We start from the raw sequence: 22,551 nt of genomic DNA, 5'->3' as shown, positions 1-22,551 counted from the left end.
CATGGCTAATTCACAACCAAAACGTTTATTTAATAAATAACTTAAAAATATTAAATAAAAAGAACGAAAAAAATATATAAAATTATTGCAAAAAATAAAAATAATAATATACAATACATAAAACTATCATATAAATTATCTCATATATCGAATATAAATATCGTATAAAACTATCGTATACAAATATCGTATACCGATATCGGATAAAACTATCGGATAAGTCCATCGTATAAACCTATCGGATAAAACTATCGTATAAATATCGGGAAAGCTATCAGAAAAAAAAAATCTTTCAAATTTTTCTACTTTTTTTTAATTATTTCAAAAAACTTTATTCAATGCTTATTAAAATGGGTTTTCATTGGCATTACTAAATGCCACCGAAAAATTTTTAATTTAATGCCAACTAAATAATTTTTCATTAACACTACTTTTTTTAATGCTAGTGAAATTAAATTTCATTAGCACCACTTTTTTTAATGCTAGAGAAATGACGATTTCAGTAAATAAGTTGTTAATAAGGAACAGCTCTGTCATTTATTCTTTGTTATTCCTTGGTCAAAACAACTACTTGACTAATTGTAAAATTCAAGAAAACTTTTGAATCAACAAGTCTTTTTCAGTTTTCACTTTCGGGTACGTTTTTTGGAAAGGGAACTAGCTCAAATTTAATTTAGTAAAAATTATTGATTGGAGTTTGTGAATTTAAGTCAAATAAAGTGAAAAAACTATAAATTTAAAAAAAAAACTAGCCTAAATTCAAAATTAAAATTATTATTTTATAAACTGTTATAAAAGTAAAACGTGAAACCCGGAACAGAACTGATAATATCAATGCTAAAATAAAATTAAAAAGAAACCAACAATTAAATTTTTAGTATCGGCATTATCGCCGGATTGCAACATTAAGCTTTATATAGGAATGGAACTCAAGTAGTTTAACCAGTCTCTTGGCAGCCCATGTTCTCTGTGTACTTTTCTATCCATCACAATATCACCAAATTTGTCGCTATCATTCCCGTTGTTGTTGTTCTCGTTTTCGCTGTCGTTGCTCTGCTTTCCTTTAGACCATAAATGGCACTCACACAAAAGAATAATATAAATATCAAAATTACTTATTTTCAGCTGCTCGTAGAATTTGATCTTTCTTGTATTTGTTTTAATAGTTGTTGTTTTTCTCGTTGTTGTTGTTGTTGTTGATGTTGTTGTGCTCGTTGTTGTTGTTAGTTTAAACTCGTATCTCGTAGCTGCCTTAGTCGCTGCTAGTCGCTGACGCTGCTTCTTAACTTAACTGTCACCACAACACACACACACACACACGCACACACCCTCGCACTTTCACACACTTCATACCTGACTTTGTTATGGCCCTTAAAAAATTCCAAGCAACCAACCCTCAAGTTGCCATTTCAATGCTTCTTGCCCAATTGTTATTGTTTCCTTACGGCTACACAATTAACTGCATTAACTAAATTTTCAATTATTTTCCTTCGTCCCAATACGTGTATAGCTTCACCTGGAGCAGATGCCCCAGCAGGCGGTGCAGTTAAAACCTCAACCGCCTCCATTACGCTCAAATCAGCAACTTTGCCACGCCGCAAAATCAATGCCAAATCCGAGGTGCAGCTGGATATTAAGCCGCGCATTGCAGAGCAGCCACAGCCAGCGATGCGATTCAGCACCGAGATGCAGCATCCTGTGGCAGATTTGCGCAGTGCACCGCCTCGGGAAGGACCCATACCCTACAGTCCCATCAAGACCTCGTTGCAGGCGCGAGCCACAAGCCTGGAGCCCAAAGAACACATCATAACCATACAGAGGCCGCCAACGCAACCAGCCTATGGACGCACCAACTCCAACACCACAACTCGGTGAGTGCAACCAAACTTCAATTGACAAGACCCGGCATTGCCTGGGTATTGCTAAAATTCAAATATTGCCTTAGTTTTTTAAAACTCTTGAAGAAATTGTCTCAGATGACAAAAAAATGAAACTTTCTAAATAATTATTATTTTGATGCAGAATCAATATACAGGCCAAATAATGATCAAAATGATATTCCGCATGAAAATCGGTTAAGTTTTGGCAAAGTTATGACAGTTTGAAGTTTCTGATAAAGTGTCAAGGGAAAGGTATGGAAAAAAATGACAGTGATGACCAAAAAATTGAATTTTCGGAATAATTAACATTTTGATGCAGAATCAATATACAGGACAAATACTGATCAAAATGATATTCCGCATGAAAATCGGTTAAGTTTTGGTAAAGTTATGCCAGTTTGAAGTTTTTGATAAAGTGTTAAGGGAAAGGTATGGAAAAATATGACAGTGATGACCAAAAAATGAAATTTGCTAAACAATTAATATTTTGATGCAGAATCAATATACAGGCCAAATATTGATCAAAATGATATTCCGCATGAAAATCGGTTAAGTTTTGGCAAAGTTATGACAGTTTGAAGTTTTTGATAAAGTGTTAAGGGAAAGGTATAGAAAAATATGACAGTGATGACCAAAAAATGGAATTTTCTAAATAATTAATATTTTGATGCAGAATAAATATTAAGGCCAAATACTTATCAAAATGATATTCCGCTTGAAAATCGGTTAAGTTTTGGCAAAGTTATGACAGTTTGAAGTTTTTGATAAAGTGTTAAGGGAAAGGTATGGAAAAATATGACAGTGATGACCAAAAAATGCAATTTTCTAAATAATTAATATTTTGATGCAGAATCAATATACAGACCAAATAATGATTAAAATGATATTCCGCATGAAAATCGGTTAAGTTTTGGCAAAGTTATGACAGTTTGAAGTTTCTGATAAAGTGTCAAGGGAAAGGTATGGAAAAAAATGACAGTGATGACCAAAAAATTGAATTTTCGGAATAATTAACATTTTGATGCAGAATCAATATACAGGACAAATACTGATCAAAATGATATTCCGCATGAAAATCGGTTAAGTTTTGGTAAAGTTATGCCAGTTTGAAGTTTTTGATAAAGTGTCAAGGGAAAGGTATGGAAAAATATGACAGTGTTGACCAAAAAATTGAATTTTCTAAATAATTAATATTTTGATGCAGAATCAATATACAGGCCAAATAATGATCAAAATGATATTCCGCATGAAAATCGGTTAAGTTTTGGCAAAGTTATGACAGTTTGAAGTTTTTGATAAAGTGTTAAGGGAAAGGTATGGAAAAATATGACAGTGATGACCAAATAATGAAATTTTCTAAACAATTAATATTTTGATGCAGAATCAATATACAGGCCAAATAATGATCAAAATGATATTCCGCATGAAAATCGGTTAAGTTTTGGCAAAGTTATGACAGTTTGAAGTTTTTGATAAAGTGTTAAGGGAAAGGTATAGGAAAATATGACAGTGATGACCAAAAAATGCAATTTTCCAAATAATTAATATTTTGATGCAGAATCAATATAAAGGCCAAATAATGGTCAAAATCATATTCCGCATGAAAATCGGTTAAGTTTTGGCAAAGTTATGCAAGTTTGAAGTTTTGGATAAAGTGTCAAGGGAAAGGTATGGAAAAATATGACAGTGATGACCAAAAAATTCAATTTTCTAAATAATTTATATTTTGATGCAGAATCAATATAAAGGCCAAATAATGATCAAAATGATATTCCGCATGAAAATCGGTTAAGTTTTGGCAAAGTTATGACAGCTTGAAGTTTTTGATAAAGTGTTAAGGGAAAGGTATGGAAAAATATGACAGTGATGGCCAAAAAATGGAATTTTCTAAATAATTTATATTTTGATGCAGAATCAATATAAAGGCCAAATAATGATCAAAATGATATTCCGCATGAAAATCGGCTAAGTTTTGGCAAAGTTATGCAAGTTTAAAGTTTTTGATACAGTGTCAAGGTTTGGTATGGAAAAATATGACAGTGATGACCAAAAAATGGAATTTTCTAAACAATTAATATTTTGATGCAGAATCAATATACAGGCCAAATAATGATCAAAATGATATTCCGCATGAAAATCGGATAAGTTTTGGCAAAGTTATGACCGTTTGAAGTATTTGATAAAGTGTTAAGGGAAAGGTATGGAAAAACATGACAGTGATGACCAAAAAATTGAATTTTCTAAATAATTAATATTTTGATGCAGAATCAATATACAGGTCTAATAATGATCAAAATGATATTCCGCATGAAAATCGGTTAAGTTTTGGCAAAGTTATGACAATTTGAAGTTTTTGATAAAGTGTTAAGGGAAAGGTATGGAAAAATATGACAGTGATGACCAAAAAATTGAATTTTCTAAATAATTAATATTTTGATGCAGAATCAATATACAGGCCAAATAATGATTAAAATGATATTCCGCATGAAAATAGGTTAAGTTTTGGCAAAGTTATAACAGTTTGAAGTTTTTGATAAAGTGTAATCATTATTCTATGGGCTTAATTTTTTTGCTCAAAAATAATGATTATTCCTGAGTTTTATTTTTTGCTCAAAAGTAATCATAAGTAAAATAATAAAACTCATAGAATAATGATTATTTCTTGAGTTTTATAGTAAAACTTATAATGATAACAGTCCTTGGTATAAAATTGTTGAGATACGTATCGATTCATTTCTGACACAGATCCTTGAAATTAAATTTGAAACAAGTCTAGATGAACAAATTTCTAACGATTTATCCACTTTCTGGTGTGAATGTTTGAAAACTCTGTCTTTATACTCAACTGTATACTTAAATATTACTATTTAAACTGTGCGTTCATAGTTCAGCCTTCAGTCAGTCAGGACAAAGAGTCGTATATGAAAAAGATGTACTCATGAATAAATTGACATTGAGTAATTCTTGAATGGAATATTATATTTTCTTTGCAGTTCCGGCTCGCTGTCACGTCAATCCACAGCTGACTCCGAGACAGAGACAGCGACCACGATGTCACAATCAACTATTACGGGCGGACCGGTGACCACCTCGCAGCCCATCAAGAAGAGTCCACGTGAATTTATCATACCGATTGCCGTTGAGGGAGGCGGCTTCATAACGCCACGTGAGCGAAGCATTGAGCCATCCGAATCGAGTCACACAACCGCCTCCAGTCGCACCACCTTCAGCCGACTGCGTCCTTCACATCGCATTGGGTAAAGTTCGGCGTGGAATGAAACCTTTTCTGGATTTTAATGTAGAGCCTTTAAAACTTTCAGTTCACTGCTCAGCGAAAGCGGTTTCGATGAGAGTTCGCCATTCCAAAAGATGCGCACAACCTCAATAAATCGTGAAGGCGGCGACGATGAGTCGCTTTTCACTCCGCACAGACTCAGGTTTGTGGTCCACCTCTCAGACCATTCATAAATAGTTTAATCAAATGACAATTTTGTGCTGTTCACAGGAGCTCGAGGCCCGTCAAGAAAATTAGCCAGGACAATGACTCACAAAGCTCTGGCGAGGAGGATGACGATGATGGCTTTGAGATTCTAACAGCGGAAAATCTATTTTCGACATTGCTGCAACGTGTATGTTTAATTGCTTCTTTGTGTTCCATTCTTGCACTTGCATTATTATCTCATTTCTTGACACATTTGACAAATCTCAGGTGCGTGCGCTGACAAATCGCATGAATGTGAACAGTGACCTCACATCCGGTTTTCCCAGTCATCCTAGTCGTCTGTTAACGGACATTTCGCGACAGGCCCAAGGCCACAGGCCATTCTGGAGTCAGAACAGTAACTTTGGCAGGTGAGTCGACCATAAATAATATTTTTATATGTTAAATCTGCTTAAATAAGTACTTACTAATAAGCATATATTTTATAACATTTACATGCATTTTATTATACATTTTTTACATGCTGCATTCCAAATACATATACCTCATAATTTGACAATCTACTTAACTTATTAAACACACTAAGTGCGCTTAGATCTCAAGTCAGTTATAGCTATACCGAAACGGTTGAGAAGAAGCAAGTGTAAGTACATAAATAGAGACTTCAAAAGCAGCACAAGTTTTATCTGTATAAGGTGGTGCAAAAGAAATCTAATTTATAAGAAGACTCAATAAAAGCTTAAAAAATGTTGATTTAAAAGTTTTGAAATATGTACGAAAAAGTCACATATTCAACTTTCTTGATAAGTGAAAACATATATAAATACTATGATGATAATAACCAATTTAAAAACTTTTTTATATAAAGATGGTTATTTATCTTTCCTTGAAGATAAATTTATTAATCATTTCTACACACTTCTTTTATTTATTACGTTAGTTTCGGCACTATACAATTTTAAATTAAGATGATAACGTATTTTTTAGAAATGTACGATCAAGTAAACATAATTTACAAGTAATAAACCAAAGTTCTAAGATATTGAAATGATTTTTTTGCGCCACATTGTACTCGTACTTATTTCAACAACTGTCTATCTATCAATCAATCATAATAACTATCATAAATGTATAACTAAAGTTTTAACTGAAGATTCTACTATTGCACTTGCATATTGAAACGCAACTGTACTCGTGACCTCGTCTTGACCATGTCTTAAGTGCAGGCAAAGTTTGCTAAGGGGCTTAAGCATTACGGCCCGCATTCGCCATTGGCTGATCGATTGGCCTGGTATCAAGTGCTGCCTGTAAGTTGGCCTGTGTAATGTGCAAGTCCTTTAGCTGAACACTGTCTGACACACAATTTCAATACAATTAACTCCAATTTACTTATTCAATTGGTTCTGTTTCTTTTTTTTTCGTTTTCCTTTGACAGTCGCCTAAACAGCAGCAACAATAGCAGCGGCATCGGTGCACCTTGGCGGCATAGCATGTCCCGGGATTTGGGCAGCGATATGGAGTCGATGTTCTCGCGCACGGGCGCCACGTTGCCAAGAGGTGAATATCACAGATTAAAGAGTAAATATTTAGATCAGTAGGCAGACCAGGCAGACCAACAGATACCAAGCGAAGTCCTGCAAAGCAACTCAAATGCGAACACAACAATGTAACAAAAAACAGCTGCGAAAGTATGCTACGTAAATAAGAATTTCTATTTCGATATATACGTACTTGTATACTCATTTCTAGTAGTTGTTGATGTATGCTAAAAACAAAAAAACAGAAACAAAAACAAAAACAAATCAAATGAAAAACAAACACATAGAAAAACAAAACAAAACAATATCAAGTGAATACCTATAAATTTATATGCTACTATATCTACTTATTTAGTCTAAACATGTTTGTGCAGCCTGAATACAACCCCTTAAAAACAAACAAACAAACAACTCAAAAACAAACATACAAAAATTCAAAACAAAACAAGCATAAACAATTAATTAAGTGTCTACTGTAATTATCAAGTGAAAATGCCAATTACTACTCTCTGATAAATCTTTATCTGTTTTACCTTTATCTTTTTAATTTGTATTTGATTTTTTATTTTGTTGTGCGTGCACATCTCGTTATTAGCATATCCTTCTTAATAAATCGAGAAAATATCGACAATAGTACTATTTATCAATCTATCTATCTATCTATTTATCTATCCATCTATCTATATATCTGTCTATCTATCTATCTATCTATCTATTGATCTATGCTATCTGTCCTAGAGCACAATAACTTTTGTTGTTAACATTAAATGCTGCTACCGCTTTACAATTTACATTATATATATGTATATATATAAAGAGAGAGAGACATCTTATTATATATATATTCATATCTATGTTTTGCAATAAACCTCTTTTTAGAGACATATTCTAGCTCTCGTAGCCCAAAGAACCCAAACCAATCGACTCAGTTAAATGTGCCTCTAATTGTTCTCTTTATAATGTTTGCACAATTTATTATTTATTTATCAATCTTTTTATTTAAATTTTAATATATACAATATTAATTTTTTTTCTCTTCATAATTCGCTTAACAAGTTTTTATTTATTTAGCATTAAAATGTTATGTAATATTGCAATGATGATAGAAAAATTGTCAATTGAAGGTCAAATCAAATGAAATCAAATCGTATTCAAAGTTTTGAATATCTGCGCAATTATATAGTTTATTTATATAAATAGAACTTTAGCTTGGCCACGACAATAAACTCGATATGTTCCAGAGTAACAATAAATAATACACGAAACTAAGAAATTAGGAACAATTAAAGTTGGCGAACACACATGAAATATAATTTACATTTACTCGTATGTTATTAAAAATTGTTAAACAAAAAGAAAAACAAAAAAATTCTGATTACAAAACAAACAAAGAAATAAACAAGAAAATGTACTTAATCTTAATAACAATGCAACAATAAATCCAAGCGGCTAAATGAACAAATTTAATCCATGAATCATTTTATTACATTTTACAGTGAGAACAATTTTGATGACAATAAAGCGAACCACTTTTGTTTTAATAATTTAAACGATGGCAAAATGAATGCAAACAATGGATACTTTATTTCGAATTACAATTTGTTTGGCAACCAAAAGAATTTTGTTAAATATATACATACATAATATTTCAATTATTGTTGTACAGTTTTGCAAATGGCCCCGCTACCTTAAATTTGTTTTAGTTTTTACACACACATTTTTTACCATAAAAACCAAAAAAAAAAAAAAACGATAATAATGATAATGGAAAAACGCTAACCAAGCAAGTTGTTTGAGTTTCAAAGTTCTTGTTCATGTTTTTTTTAGTTTAATAATTATTAAACCAAATTTGTGTTGTACAAGAAATTAATTTTTAACACCACTAAGCACACAAACACACACATACATACACACATATACATAAGCACACACATGCATTTGAAGCTTATCGATGTAGTTTACTTTGTCCATGCTGTTTAATGCTGTGTTTAAGCTGATCAATCACAAACACAGCAACAACAAAAACAACAACAACAACAAAATCAATAACTAACTTGGCACAAAAGTACGAAAATCAAAACCAAAAACAAGTTTCTGAGTTCTGGGCTATTTTTAATCAACAAGAATACATAAATTGTATTTATATCGAATTTGTACAAAATAAAACAATATAATAACTATGAGTTTACTCTCATCGATAAACTGAAAAAGGCTGTCTTAATAATTATAGCAAAGCTAAGAAACAAACTTAAACAATATAAAATTAAAAATACAAATAAAAATGTCCAAAACTTTGAATACGATAATGTACAAATATGTTCAGCTACTAATTGTTGTCATTCTGAAGCGCAAACATATATATATATATATTTTTATCATCATCAGCAACAACATAAAAGAAACAACAACACAAACCCTAAGCTGCTCTTCTTCTTAATCCTAACACACTGCAAATTTTCATTCTCAGTTAAATCCTCAACCATTAAGTTGGCTGGATTTCATTTAATATTTGTTTTTTTATTTTTTGTGTTTTGTTAAATTGTTTATTATTTATTTGTAATTTGTAAGTTTTGTTGGCCGTTTACACATTTCATGCTTATTTCGTTTACAGTTGGTTTAACATTAACAACTACCACGCCCACTAAGCATGTCATAACCATTAACAAGAGTCCGTTCCATTCCAATTTGCAACTGCAACCGGGCATACTTGCAACGGCCGTAACCACATCACGACAAGTCGCCGTTGCCACAGTGCCGCAATTAACCCAGATTAAACTGGATGCCACCAGCGCACCACTCAAGACAGCCAAAGCTATTAGCACCACAACAGCCACAATCACAACCACAAGAAACCTCAAGAAGTCATAAATGAAGAAGCGGAAAAAGGGATGCAGCATGAGGCTGCAAGTGCTGCAAGCTGTTGGTGCTTTTAATTAATTAACGCTTGATGATTCGAAATTAAATTATACACATCTGTTAATTGTTCCAGCTTGTCAAAAAAAAAAAAAAAAAAAACTTGGCAACAAATCAACGACAAAAAAAAAGTAGAAATTTCTGTTTACTAAATTGTTAAACTCTTATCACAATGAATTAATGAAAATAAAAATTCTCGAAAAAGTTAACCTTTAATTCGTAACATCATTTTCAAAGTAGAATTATATAAGAGATGAATGTTAGCACACACATACACACACACACACACAAACACACTTGACATTTATTGTGATTTAAAATTAATTTTAAAGAATTTTAATTATTTATGTACTTGCTCAATTTGAGTTTGATTTAAGCTAATTAAACGTTCGATTGTTAACAATTTCAAGTCATTTACCGAACCTAAGCAGAAACCTCTTCAAGTATTTAAATTAAGCAATATTTTTATACCTAAACATACCTACATATTAATACTAACTACGCGTACTTTATGAATACTATCAAATGCAATGAAATAAACATTAAACGTGAAACTTTCGAAACATAAAAAAAAAATACATTTGAAAAAAGAAACCAACTAAAATTTGTTATTTACTTATTTTACTATATGTTCTTCTGCACGTGAGCTAATCATTATTGTATATTGATATTGATATTGATTGGAACGATTTTGTTATTGTTGTTAGTTGTATGTTGATTTCTTGGCTCTCTAATTGCTTTAACGAGTTAACCCCGCCCCGCCCCGCTCCCTCCCACCGCTATGTTACTCTAGATCGATGCGAGTGTGCAAAGTGCAAAGTTCTTTTGGTTGCAAACAACAACATACACAATGTTTACAGGTGCCTCTCTCCAGGATTACAGGTACAGATACAGATACAGATACAGCCAAGTAAGTAGCTTGCAAATTGGCCCCACAGCATTTCACATCTCACCGCTGCCGTCGAGAGTGTCGCCCGTTGCCAGGAAGAATGTTACTCATTGAACCACCATTACCTCTATTACCATTCACAGGCCACCACACCAAGGGCACTGCCAGCAAGATCAGAGCGGAGGATAACGGGGAGGAGGGTGCAAAAACAACAACGACAGCCAGCTCAGCAGATGGCAATGCTGGGGAGCCACTGGACCTGGCCGACTTGGATTTGTCGCGTCTGCGTCTCAGCAAAAAGGATCTCGAAACATTGTCCAGCATTACGCCCGGTCTGCCCAAGTGCTTCCAGGAGCAGCTGCTGGCCAAATTGCCGCCCACACAGGCGCGTAAATTATCGCGCACGCTGAGCGTCCAGAGCGGCAATACGGCTGCCATCAAGGTGTACAAGCGCAGTCAGAGCAGCGGACGTGGCTATCTGCCGGAGCAGCCGGAGGAGGAGCAGCAGGTCAAGCCCAAGTCGCTAACGGATGCCCCAAAGACAACAGCGGCCAGCACGGCCATCTATCGGCGCAGTCTGAGTCGAGCACCCAGCCAGGGACCAGCAGCTGGAGCAGGAGCAGGAGCAGGATCAGAGGTGACTGCCACCAAGACGACCAGCAAGAGTCGCAGCAGCAGCGTGTGCCGTGATGACTACGGCAAATCCTCGTTGTGCAGCAGCAACTACACCAGCGACATAAGCGACAAGTATAAATACTACTCGCCCTATTTGAGCAAGTCCAGCAATGGCAATGGCACTGTCAAAGAGCTGCCGGAGAAGCGTTATAGCGCTGCATTGGGGCGTCCACCAAGTGGCTACCTGTCGCCACCGCCGGCACAAGCACAACCGCAACCACCAGTTGCCAGTGTGGGCGTGGTCGACAGCAGCAGCTCCTTGCGTAGACGTTCCTCGCAGCGCCGAATCTCACGCTTTCTGCGGCCCGACTTCTTTGACGAGCCCCGGGAACGGGAACGTGAACGGGAAGCACAAAGTGTGCTCCGGGAGATACGGGAAAAGTCTTGTGATCCGCTGGAGCAACGCAAGCACAGTCTGCCCAATGTAGAGGCAGACACGGAGGCGACTCAGACGACGACACGACATGCCATCAAACAGTTGACGGAGGCAACGGAAAAGAGACGCAGTCAGTCACGTTCACGTGAGCTGGACACCGAGCTGGGCAAACATGAGCTGGCCAATAAGATCTTGGAGGAACTGCAGCTGCTGTCTGCGGTGCGCACTCAAACCGAGCACGAACTGGCAGCTGAGGAGCAACATCCATCTGAGGAGACAGCCACCATCAAGAAGTTGAAGAAGATCAAGTCCAAGGAAGCAAACAATGATGCGGAAGCCAGTAAGCCAACAACACTTGTGCGAAAGGTGAAAAAGGTGGCCAAGAAGGCAACTGACGAGGTCGCCACTTCCCAGGCAGCGGAGGCACAAGCCAACGAGCTGACTGGGCCAAAGGAAACCAAACTGAAGCGTCCCAAATCCTATCCCATGAAAGATCTGGCTCTGAGTCTCAAAGGCAATGCGGAGTTGCCGGAGACAACAACAACAACACCGCCCAGTAAATTGCCCACAACTGCAACGGAGGCGTCTCTGGAGGCAGCACCGCGAGAGAGTCGTCTGATGCGTCCCAAAAGCTATCCGGCCACCAAGTTGGCCATGCCCAAGGATCTGCGAAAGATAACACGCAGCGGTGTGGCAATAACCAACATTGTTGAGACCACCACCAACACCACCACCAACACAACCGCATCCAGCTCCAAGTCCACATCGGAGGAGAAATCATTTTCGGGCACAATTATGGACAAGGAGACAGAAACACGTCCGACCAGCATGAAGAAAGTGATTAAAGTATCCAAAAAATCCAAGCTGGTGCCACCCACACCCGTGACCCCGCCCACAACGTCGCCCACAACTACAACGACAACAACAACGCCAGCGGATAGCTCCAAGGAGTCAAGTCCGGTGATTAAGGCAAAAGAAAAGTCGCCCGAGAAGAAGACTAGCAAGGGATTGCTCTATGCCATTGGCCAGAAGTTTGAGAAGCTGCGCGACTCGGCAATGAGCAAAGAGAAGAAACTGGCCACGCCCAGCTCAAGTGGCGCCTTGGTCTGTACACAAAAGCAGGGCTCGCCGGAGGAGCGCAGTTCGCCGGAGAAGGCAACGGCGACGCTGCTGCGCAAAAAGAAATGCCTGGAGGCGGAAAAATGCTCCACGCTGGAGACTGAAAAAGTAGGAACAGGAGGAGCAGGAGGTGGAGACAAGCGTTCGCGCTTTGACAGCATGCTGCGATCTCTGCGAGAAAGATCCGTGCCGCGCACACAGCCAGCCACAAGTGTGAGTCCCAAGCGATCCGCCAGCGTGGAGCAGTTGCATGATACTGGAAGTGGCAGTGGGAATGGGAGTGGGAGTGGGAGTGGCAAACCAAGTGGCACTGTCAACAAGATGCTCGGTGGACTGCTGCGACGCTTCGATCGCGAGAGCAGCGAGCAGAGACGTGTGCGCAACACACGCTCCACCAGCAACATTGAGCGAGAGATGCGGCAGGAGCAGGAACGGAAGCAGGAGCGGGAGTCTGTTGTGCTGCCCACATCGCCCATCTATCAGAATGTGGCCAAGACCAAGGCGCCGATCGAGGTGAACTGCAACTGCGACACTGTCTGTCCGGAGTGCACACAAAATCAGGGAGCAGCGGGAGCAGCGGGAGCAACAACAGCAACTACAACCGGAGCAAGCAACAAGGAGAAGCGCAAGGGACTCATGCTGGATCTGAGCAATGTGACCAGTGCAACAACAACAACAACAACAGCACCAGCAACAACAACAACAACAACAGCGAGCAACACAAGTGGCAGCTACCGTGGTGCAAAAACACAGCCGGCGCTGTTAAATGGCAACGGACTGTATTCGAATCTGCCGCCGTATCCGGGTGCCATGAAGAGTGCCTCCTCGAACAACAGCTCCAGTCAGCAGTCCATGGACAATGCCACCAACAACAATTCGATCAACACCAACAACAACTGCAGCTCACAGACATCCGGATATCGCACCTCGTCCGCCCATGAGATTAATCGCAACAATCTGTTGACGCCGTCGTTTGAGAACATTGCCAACTACTCGTCGGATTCGCGCAGTTATCAGGATGATTGCGCCTCGACCTCGACCTTTATGTCGCCCACCGAGGAGCCGGAATTGTACTTTGACAATTGGTCCATTTGCTCCGAGGACAACTACATGCTGCATGCCACGCCCTCGCCGACAGTGTCGCGTCTCTCGCGCGCCTCCCAGCTGTCGTCGCCCACCCGCTGCTCGGAGAGCTCCGATCCCAACGAGAGTGTCATCGATCGCATTAAGCGACGCAGCTTCTACAGTCGCTTCAACGAGCAGAAGCCGCGACGCACCAGCAGCATTGTGGGTCCATCGGCGGTCCGCGACTATTATCGGGAGCAGCATGCGGCGGTGAAGGCCCGTTCCAGCCAGAAGTTGCATGCAACCGAACCGGAGGCACGCGGCCATTCACCGGACATTGCCCAGCAGTTTTTCCGGCCATTGAAACTGAGTCCCGTGGGCACGGAGCTCAAGCCGCCCGTCTATCGCTCGGCTCTGGACTACTCCAGCACCTCGTCGACATCGGCGGGAGCAACGAGTAAGCCGCGCAAGAGTCTCAATGACATTCGCAACACATCGCCATCGTTCCTGAGCAAGCGCTATGAGACGCACGATTACAGCTCGGTGCCCATGCGGTACAAGAGCTCCTCCAGCTCCAGTCCCAGCACTGGCACTGGCACTGGCGCCACCACCACCAATGGCTACTACAACACCTACAATCCCAAGCGTCGCTCTTCCTACACCTTGAACGGCACCTTAACCTCCGGAAGTGGCCATGGCAGCATCGCCACGGGCAGCAGTCACCTGGACGGCTATGCAACACTTGGTCGTCGCTCCATTCGACCGTATGACCATCGCACCATGTCGCTGCTGGAACCACCAACCACTGGCAGCACCGGTGGCAGCAGCAGCGCAGCTGGCAGCTACCACAGACGTGAAGCTCGCACTCCTGTACGGGATTACACCTCCAGCATCTCGCGGTGAGTACCTTGAGTCTTCCGACAACTTCATTTGAAGAAAACTTAATCATATTAATTTTCAAAAATAAAAACAGAAACACTAGTTTACTTATAAAAACCTATAGAGCCTTATGTAACCCAAATTGAATCTTTTTATATCTTATTTTTTTTTACTATATAAGAAATTCCAGTCATTATCTTTAGCAATCAATGATTATGCTATTGCTAATAATCGCAATCATTATGATTACAATCAAATATACAATATATTGCAAATAAATACAAATAAATAAAAAAAATTTGAGGCACTTAAATAAATAAATAAATAAATTCTAAATATCTATATACAAGACATTAATATGCTGACAATTGGGCAGTTGAAAATTGACACAACATATGTCTTGGATTTTACAGCATATGTAAATAAAAATCTGATTTTATTGCAAATAAAACAAATATATTATGTAGATATAATTTTTACTGACTAGCACTAATTGTAATAGAAAATCAACAAAAAAAAATCATTTTAATATATTTTAACGATATAACGAGTTGATTAAAAATTTGGACTTTTCAAAATTTCAAAGTCCAGCAACATAGAACCATGGCTTCGATAGTCAAAAAAAAAAAACATTTTTTATAATTGAACAAAATTTGAATACAGAATCAATATAGAGGCCAAACCATGATCAAAATGACATTCCGCTAGAAAATCAGTACATTTTTGCCAAAGTTATGACAGTTCGAAGTTGCTCAAGCCTCTGACCTAATAACTTTACAAGTCAAAATTTTTCTTAATTTTGACATGATTTTTTACAAGAAAATGAAAGGTTTCAGAATCAAATTTAAAGTGTTGTTTTATACTAATAACGATATAAGGAGTTGATTAAAAGTGAAAACTTGAGATTTAAAATTTTGAATTTTCGAAATTTCAAAGGGGGGACCCTTACCATAAAAATCGAGTCTTGGTCGAAAAAATTTAAATTTTCTAAATGAATTAAATTTTAATACAGAATGAATTTAGAGGCCAAACCATGATTAAAATGACATTCCGCTTGAAAATCGGGTCAGTTTTGATCAAGTTATGATAGTTTGAAGTTGGTGAACTCTTTGACCTAGCCACTGTTACACAGATGGTGATGTAGAAGGTACCGGTACAAGCGTTTCGGTTTTCGGTTCTTGAAAGAGAATTAATTTCAATTACGTTTTTAGTTCCGGTACTAAAAATGAAACGGTTAGTTTCGTTTAATGGTTCCAATACCGGTTACAGTGTTATTACCTGACAAAAAAAATTACAAAATTATTATTTTATATCATATTCATTAATATATTTTAATTGTAATGGTTAAATAATTATTTTATTTGTTTAAATTAATAGACAAACCAAATCTAAAATGGCTTAAAATCTTCCAGATCGGGATCTCGTTATCGCACCTCGTCGGCCACGCGCAGTCCCACAAATATTTGATGTTCCACACCGCAGAATGGTTTCTGCATCTTCTGTTATTACTCCAAACGCAAGAAGGCAATCAACGCCTCAGTGATGAGCACGCCTCCAAACACGACTGCCTCCTCGTCGGCCTCGGCCTCATCCTCGCGTGCCAGCAGTGGTGGCATCAAGAAGCTGCTGCAACCCGCACAGACCCATCATCATAGTCAGCATAGGTTCTAGATAACCTGCCAAAGATACGAGTAGAGATTCACACTCTCCTCATTTACAAGTAACTCATTTCAGATATTTTTTTATATAGCCAAAGTTTATTCTTAGTGCGGGCAGCCATTGAGCCCTGATCGTAATTGTAGTTGTAGTTGTAGTTGTACCATTACCAAAATCTGATATACTGAAGTTTCAGCAAAACGAAACCGTAGTTCAATGATCCAATAATGGTTCAAGATCTGTTCACGATCCGACAGACCATTATTTCGATCGATAATACGATTCTCAAATAATTGTGCCTTGGTTCCTTCGGCGTTTTTAGATTTAGTCCTAGTCATAAAGTTAATTTAATTTGTAAGCAGGTGAAAGCAGTGGATGAAAGATAGATCGAGAGAGAAACAGATACAAATGATAATGGCAAAAAATGTTAGTTTTTTAACAAATATTTCAGAGATATTTTATATGATATTTTTAAGAACCTCGCGCCGAAAAATGCGTTAAAATTTTATCAATAATTTTAACTACATTTTTTACAACACAGAACTGAATGATTCTTTGAGATTTTCAAGTATGCGATATACAATTAAAATGAAATTTTCTTTCGTTTACTAGAACTATTGATGTTATTGCAAAATAATAGATGATATGCGAAATGTGAACGAAAGATTCGGATATAGCAATGTCAATAAACGAATTTACAGTCTAGAGTGTAGAAAATTCAAAGTTTGAAAATGTAATAATAAAACATGAGAATTCAAATGTTAAAAAATATGTTAATAAACAACACTTATGAATTGATTCATTAAAATATCATTGGCTTATTTACAATACAGGTTATATAGGTAAAATATTTTTATTTACGACCGACAAATATCATATAATCTGTAACAAATCTAACATTTATTAAGTACTATACAAACACGGGCAACTTTTGCTAAGCACGTGTAGCCAACAATTATTATAATGGGCATAATTAACAATCGAGTATTAAAATATTATTATATTTTATAGTTTTCGGGATGTATTACCGCCAACCAATGGAATGCAACTAATTCTAAGTGAGACATTCAGTTTTGTTTCTTTAGTTTGTAGGTGGGCAGGAATGGCACATAGTATGTCCATTTCCACCTTCGTATGGCATTCATGCCACAGGGAAAATCGAAATCTGTGGCGGTGCCATCATTGATATTATCATCGCCCAACGGCATCTCATTTGCCCACTCAATAAGTCCACGTTCAGCAGGCGAGCCTATTACAAATATTACGAGTATATTTTTATTTTAACCCATTGTACATATTAAATGTGTAGCAACTTACCGGGTATTATATTATCGAGGAAACAGCCTAGGAAACCTCCTACCAAAATGGTCGTGCCCAACAGCACCGTCAATGTAGAATCAACGGTTTCATTGCCAGTATTGATGGCACCTGGATTTTTTTGCATCCACGGACATAAGACCATGGGAAAAAATATGGACAGACCGAGTATATAAAGGTTCCTTGCAGATCGCAAGTCCACATACTGCAGTGTGGACAGACCAAAGGCAATGATCATGCCAAACATGACACAGAATATGCCACCAACCACAGAATCGGGAATCAGAATAAATATAGCGCCAAACTTTCCAATAACTCCCTGTAGCACCATTATTACGGCAGCCCATTGAATCACACGTCTGGAGCCGATCTGTTAGGAAAGGTAACGAATATTATAGAAATTTAGCATAAAACATAAATTGAGAAATTAATTATTACTCATGGAAATTTTTGTTAAAGAGGTACAGTTTTTTCCTTAACAAAATATAGATTCTTTAACAGGCTATATCAATCTAAAATGTTAAATATTTTTGAAACTAAGGTCTGATGCATCCCTGCTTATTCTTAGGATACAGGGTTATCTGTCTAAGCTTGAGATAATCCGTTCTAATTTCGAAGAAACGAATCTTTTTTCAAAAGTATCCTTGACTATTTTTTTTTAAACGATTTCTAATTTTATGATAAGATTTTTCAATACATAAAAGACATCAAACTTCTTACCTTGGTCACTCCTATGGCACCCACATTCTCGCCGAAAGTATTTGTGCCATTTCCAGCGCCCCAAAGACCGGCCAGTACTGTGCCCAGACCCTCAGTACCGATTCCCCGGTTAATGGCATGCAACGGAGGCGATTGGGCTCCGGACATTTGCGATACTGTTGGATAGTAGCTTAGGGATTCCACCGTACATGCCAACACTCCGGCCAGCATGCCCAGCACACCGGACAACGTCACAGATGGCCATCCGAATTGGAACGGATATGGCACATAGAACCACTTGGCACTGGTCAGTACATTGAGTCGGACATCTGTGCGAGACGGATGTGATGGCGGGAACACATCGGTGGCGGTGAGAATTCCACACAGACCCCACATAATAATGATGGTCAGCAGCACGGGAAATAAACGAAACAGCTGAAACTGACGCACCTCCAGTCCGTGACCCTTTCGATAGGCAACCACCGGAATCGTTACGTCGCACATGATTTGAGAGAAAAGTGTTAGCATGGCAGTGGTTCTGTGTAAAAAATAACATACGAATTATCAATGAGACTAAGCATTTCACAGTGGTTCTAAATCTTATAAATCTTATATATTTCATGATTCATATCTTAAGTAAAGAAATACAATTCACAGGATAAATGTCCGGAAATTGAAATAAAAAAAAAAAATGTAGAAGGTATCAAAGAAATAATATTGTAACCATTTCTAATAGACTTTAACTTTTCTTAATTTTTCCACAATTCAAATTATCATTTTTTTTTGTTTGCTTTCCATTAAAAAATAAGGCAACTGTGTGTAAATTTGAATGTAAGTAGAATGTACAGCAAAAAAAGAAAAAGTTTAAAATGTATTATATTACTACAAATTTGAAATCAGCGAGAGATGTTTACTATTATAAACTTTATATAGTTTTTTTCAAGTTGTCAATATTTAATTTCTGCATTTAATTTAATGGATAAAAGTGTTGAAAGACACTCACCCCACAGCAATGCCCCAGTGCTTCGAGGCCGTATCCGCAGCGTGCTCAAAAAGTGTAAGTCCCACCAAAGAGACTGTCGGTACAATCGTTAGGGGCGTGACATATTTTAGAATCTTGCCCACAAGTCCAGTGTAACCCAAGACGACCTGCACCATGGCTGACACTGCAATTGCTCCAGACAGCTCACGCATCCGAATCTTCCACAACTCTTCGCGATCCGCCTCATCCATGGCATCCAGATCCGCTTGAGCTGGACATTTCCATTGAGGCAACGCTAGTATAGCCAGTGTGGGCACTAGAAAGGATATAGTTCCTCCCTGAACTATGGGCAATCGGACGCCCCACGTGGCTTGAAAGTATGTGACAATGCCGGTAATGAAGATCATTGTCGATATGATAATACCACGATTGGGATCCTCATCGGACATGCACAGAGCTGGCGTCAATATAAACGGTATCGAGACAATTGCTCCAATCATTGTCAGATAATGTTGAAACGCGAGAAATATGCTCAGGTACCACACTGAAATAGTTATTTAAATAATAATTTAATTTATTATAATTAGAGCGTTCATTTAACCAATTGAAACTATTGGTGGTTTGCTTACCAGGATTCTCGTTGATGGCATATAGCAACTGGGGCTTGGATCTTTCGATTTTGGGCGGCAGCTCAGCTGCCAAGGGTGTTTGTCTGCCGTTTAGCTCATTTAGCTTCTCTGGACCAGTCTAAGCCGAAAGATAATACAATTTAATATGCGGGTAATTTATTCTACATACTTTAAAAAAAGTATTGTGAACTCGACTATGATGGACTCCGTACCTATCCCTAAATGGAATACTCAATACGAAAGCCTTGTTTATAAATTTTAATGATTTTTTTATTTGTAGCAATTTTGAAAACAAGAATGATTGAGTTGAAGGAAATTTTGTTGTGCAATCTGTCAGACTCTCTCTAACAAAGTCTCTAAAACAAAGTAATAGACAGACAGACAGACAGATAGACGAACAGGACCATATTAATATTGACTTTTGCCTGTCGTATTCGTTAGCACAATGTTATAATTTTATTGGATCCCGTTGTGTACAGGGTAATCAAAATTTTTATTTACTTATGCTAATTTAAAAATACTTTCGTGTAAAAATTATAAATTCTATCGAGCTGGGAGTGCACTTTTTATTTAAAGCTATTATATTTAATTCTTGAATTAATTAGCATTAATCTATGGGCAAACTATTCCAGAGATTATAGGTTTTCACGAAACTTCTCACTAACTTGTTTCCGCACTTGTCGGTATTGTGATTAATTGAGCGTGAGTATCAGACTAGTAACTATTTATGTAATGCTAGAATCACAGCTAATAGATTGAATTATTAATAAAGCAATAAATTATAGACCAAAATACTTTACTGAGTGGAGATAATAAATCAGTGGCATAAGTTGCTTGTTGAAATATGTGACAAATAGCACTTATTACTGACACAGTAAAGCACTCCATAGGCAATCACGAGACTATAGGTAATTAATTGATCTTCTCTTCTCAGAAAGCGACTGGAGATATTCCGAAAGCGACCGGGAATATTCCCCATAAGTTAAATAATTTGGGAAAAACAAGAAGATTGCACAAAATCAATCAGCTAATTTGAAAGAAAATAAAGAATTTAGAGAATGCAATTGGCAATTGAAATGATTATCTTCGAAAAATGATCACTTACATAAACCACTTAAGGGAATTGCACACACACTTAACGTATTGTATAAATAATAATATATTCACTTACAGTTTGGCCATCCCCAATAGCAACATTATTTAGCTCCATAATTATAAACGAGTTTTTTTGGTTAATGCTTATTTTGGTTTGGCATAAAACAATCAAAGCACAATATTGTCCTCACAGTTTTAGAATCAGTTTCTATCGCCGTGAACTGCTTTTGGCGACTGTTCGGAAGAGACTGATCAAAGAAATACGAAACCCGACAAAGCAAAGAAAGATTTTTCTGAATGCCTGTCGAAATGGGCTCAATTAAATATATACGGTTATTGTGTGAGAGCACTTCTGAGATCAATATGCAGTCAGTACCGAAGCGAAAAGAGGAAAGGGTGATCCGATAGATGAGAGATGAATTGCACTCATGCTTTTCTACTGAGAGTAGTAAAAGAACAATTGAATAGTCGTAATTGTAATTAAGAGCTTTATTTTGTGCGAACTTCTCTCTCATTAGAGTACTTCTTAATCAAAGTAGCCAATGATAAAAATTCTTCAAGGTAGTCGGCTGCCTGTAAAGCTGTCGAAAAGATCGCCATAAAGATAGCGTTTGATAAACAATATCAACTATATCTTTCACTTTATTGATGTTTTTGTGGGAATGGTACACAATCATAAAATACCAACTGAACTGGCCGGATCAGTGTTTAAGAGTATATTCATGTCAACTTTATTAATTCCAAAGCCCCTTAACCCCATTATTTTTGTATTTCACAATTTTTTAAAAAGTACTTGTATTATCGTGCCAGTACTTTTCTTTTGTGGTCTCGAAACGCACATATTATATAAAATATTAAATATTTTATAAAGTTCATTCAAAGCATTTGGCAAAAATTACGTTTCTTTTCATATATTTTTGAATATCTTAAACAGTTAATATCGTTTTGAAAAGCAATCAGTTAGGGTTAACCAAGAAAAACTATAAATATTTTTTAATTATTATCTTTTGGGGCTAAATCACAATTATGTCGGTCTTTTTAAGTTTTTGACTGATTGCTCAAAGCAAATCGTCGATGCACCACCCCAAGATGAATTCCAAAAAATTTGAATTTTTTTTTTCTATATATTTTTTTATGCACTAATGAAACAGGAGATTCGAAAAAAGTCATATTCGCCTAGCGTCAGAAAGTGTTGCATAATTTTAGGGATTTTATATTAATTTCTAAGCTGAAATAAAAAACACAATTTCGGAGAAACAAAATTTACGTGTATTTTTCATTGCGTATTTAATTGTAAAAGTAACTCTGCACATTTGTAAATATTTAACTAAATCTCTACATACATAGTTTAATACACATTAATTTAGTTTTGGTGGTGTTGTTGAAGTTCTGATATT

General features: G+C 37.3%; 2 protein-coding genes across 4 annotated transcripts in view; one reads left to right on the top strand and one right to left on the bottom strand.

Moving 5' to 3' along the window:
- The window catches only part of LOC117790986 (serine/threonine-protein kinase par-1), a 51,285-nt gene extending 34,055 nt beyond the window's left edge, over positions 1–17,230 (top strand). Inside the window, exons 8-16 of one of the 3 annotated variants that reach the window (XM_034630615.1) lie at positions 1,511–1,871; positions 4,874–5,137; positions 5,201–5,317; positions 5,386–5,509; positions 5,590–5,732; positions 5,909–5,965; positions 6,758–6,879; positions 10,806–14,796; positions 16,189–17,230. In XM_034630615.1, the coding sequence (XP_034486506.1) occupies positions 1,511–1,871; positions 4,874–5,137; positions 5,201–5,317; positions 5,386–5,509; positions 5,590–5,732; positions 5,909–5,965; positions 6,758–6,879; positions 10,806–14,796; positions 16,189–16,243 (5,234 nt within the window). In that variant the 3' untranslated portion in view covers positions 16,244–17,230. Of the gene's footprint in view, positions 1–1,510; positions 1,872–4,873; positions 5,138–5,200; positions 5,318–5,385; positions 5,510–5,589; positions 5,733–5,908; positions 5,966–6,757; positions 8,328–9,471; positions 9,983–10,805; positions 14,797–16,188 lie in introns of those variants that run through there. The other 2 variants (XM_034630613.1, XM_034630614.1) reach the window with 2 other exon arrangements.
- Positions 17,231–17,302: 72 nt separating this feature from the next.
- Positions 17,303–21,347, bottom strand: LOC117790988 (solute carrier family 23 member 1). The gene is made up of 6 exons (XM_034630617.1): positions 21,231–21,347; positions 20,060–20,177; positions 19,452–19,974; positions 18,470–18,986; positions 17,750–18,119; positions 17,303–17,681 (listed from the first exon to the last, which is right to left on the bottom strand). The coding sequence occupies exons 1-6, from the start codon at positions 21,267–21,269 to the stop codon at positions 17,500–17,502; spliced, it is 1,749 nt and encodes a 582-aa protein (XP_034486508.1). The 5' UTR covers positions 21,270–21,347; the 3' UTR covers positions 17,303–17,499.
- Positions 21,348–22,551: the final 1,204 nt, after the last annotated feature.

Source organism: Drosophila innubila, assembly GCF_004354385.1.
Source record: "Drosophila innubila isolate TH190305 chromosome 3R unlocalized genomic scaffold, UK_Dinn_1.0 2_E_3R, whole genome shotgun sequence".
Taxonomy (NCBI): Eukaryota; Metazoa; Arthropoda; class Insecta; order Diptera; family Drosophilidae; genus Drosophila; species Drosophila innubila.
This window is presented reverse-complemented; position numbering and strand designations above follow the sequence as displayed.

What these genes read in the sequence shown, in the direction of transcription:
- LOC117790988 (XM_034630617.1), bottom strand. Translation starts at nt 21,269, where the DNA reads ATGGAGCTAAATAATGTTGCTATTGGGGATGGCCAAACT. An exon ending in CACTGGGGCATTGCTGTGGG is followed by an intron (nt 18,987 to 19,451) that starts GTGAGTGTCTTT and finishes TTTTTTACACAG; the next exon opens with AACCACTGCCATGCTAACAC. An exon ending in GTGCCATAGGAGTGACCAAG is followed by an intron (nt 18,120 to 18,469) that starts GTAAGAAGTTTG and finishes CTTTCCTAACAG; the next exon opens with ATCGGCTCCAGACGTGTGAT.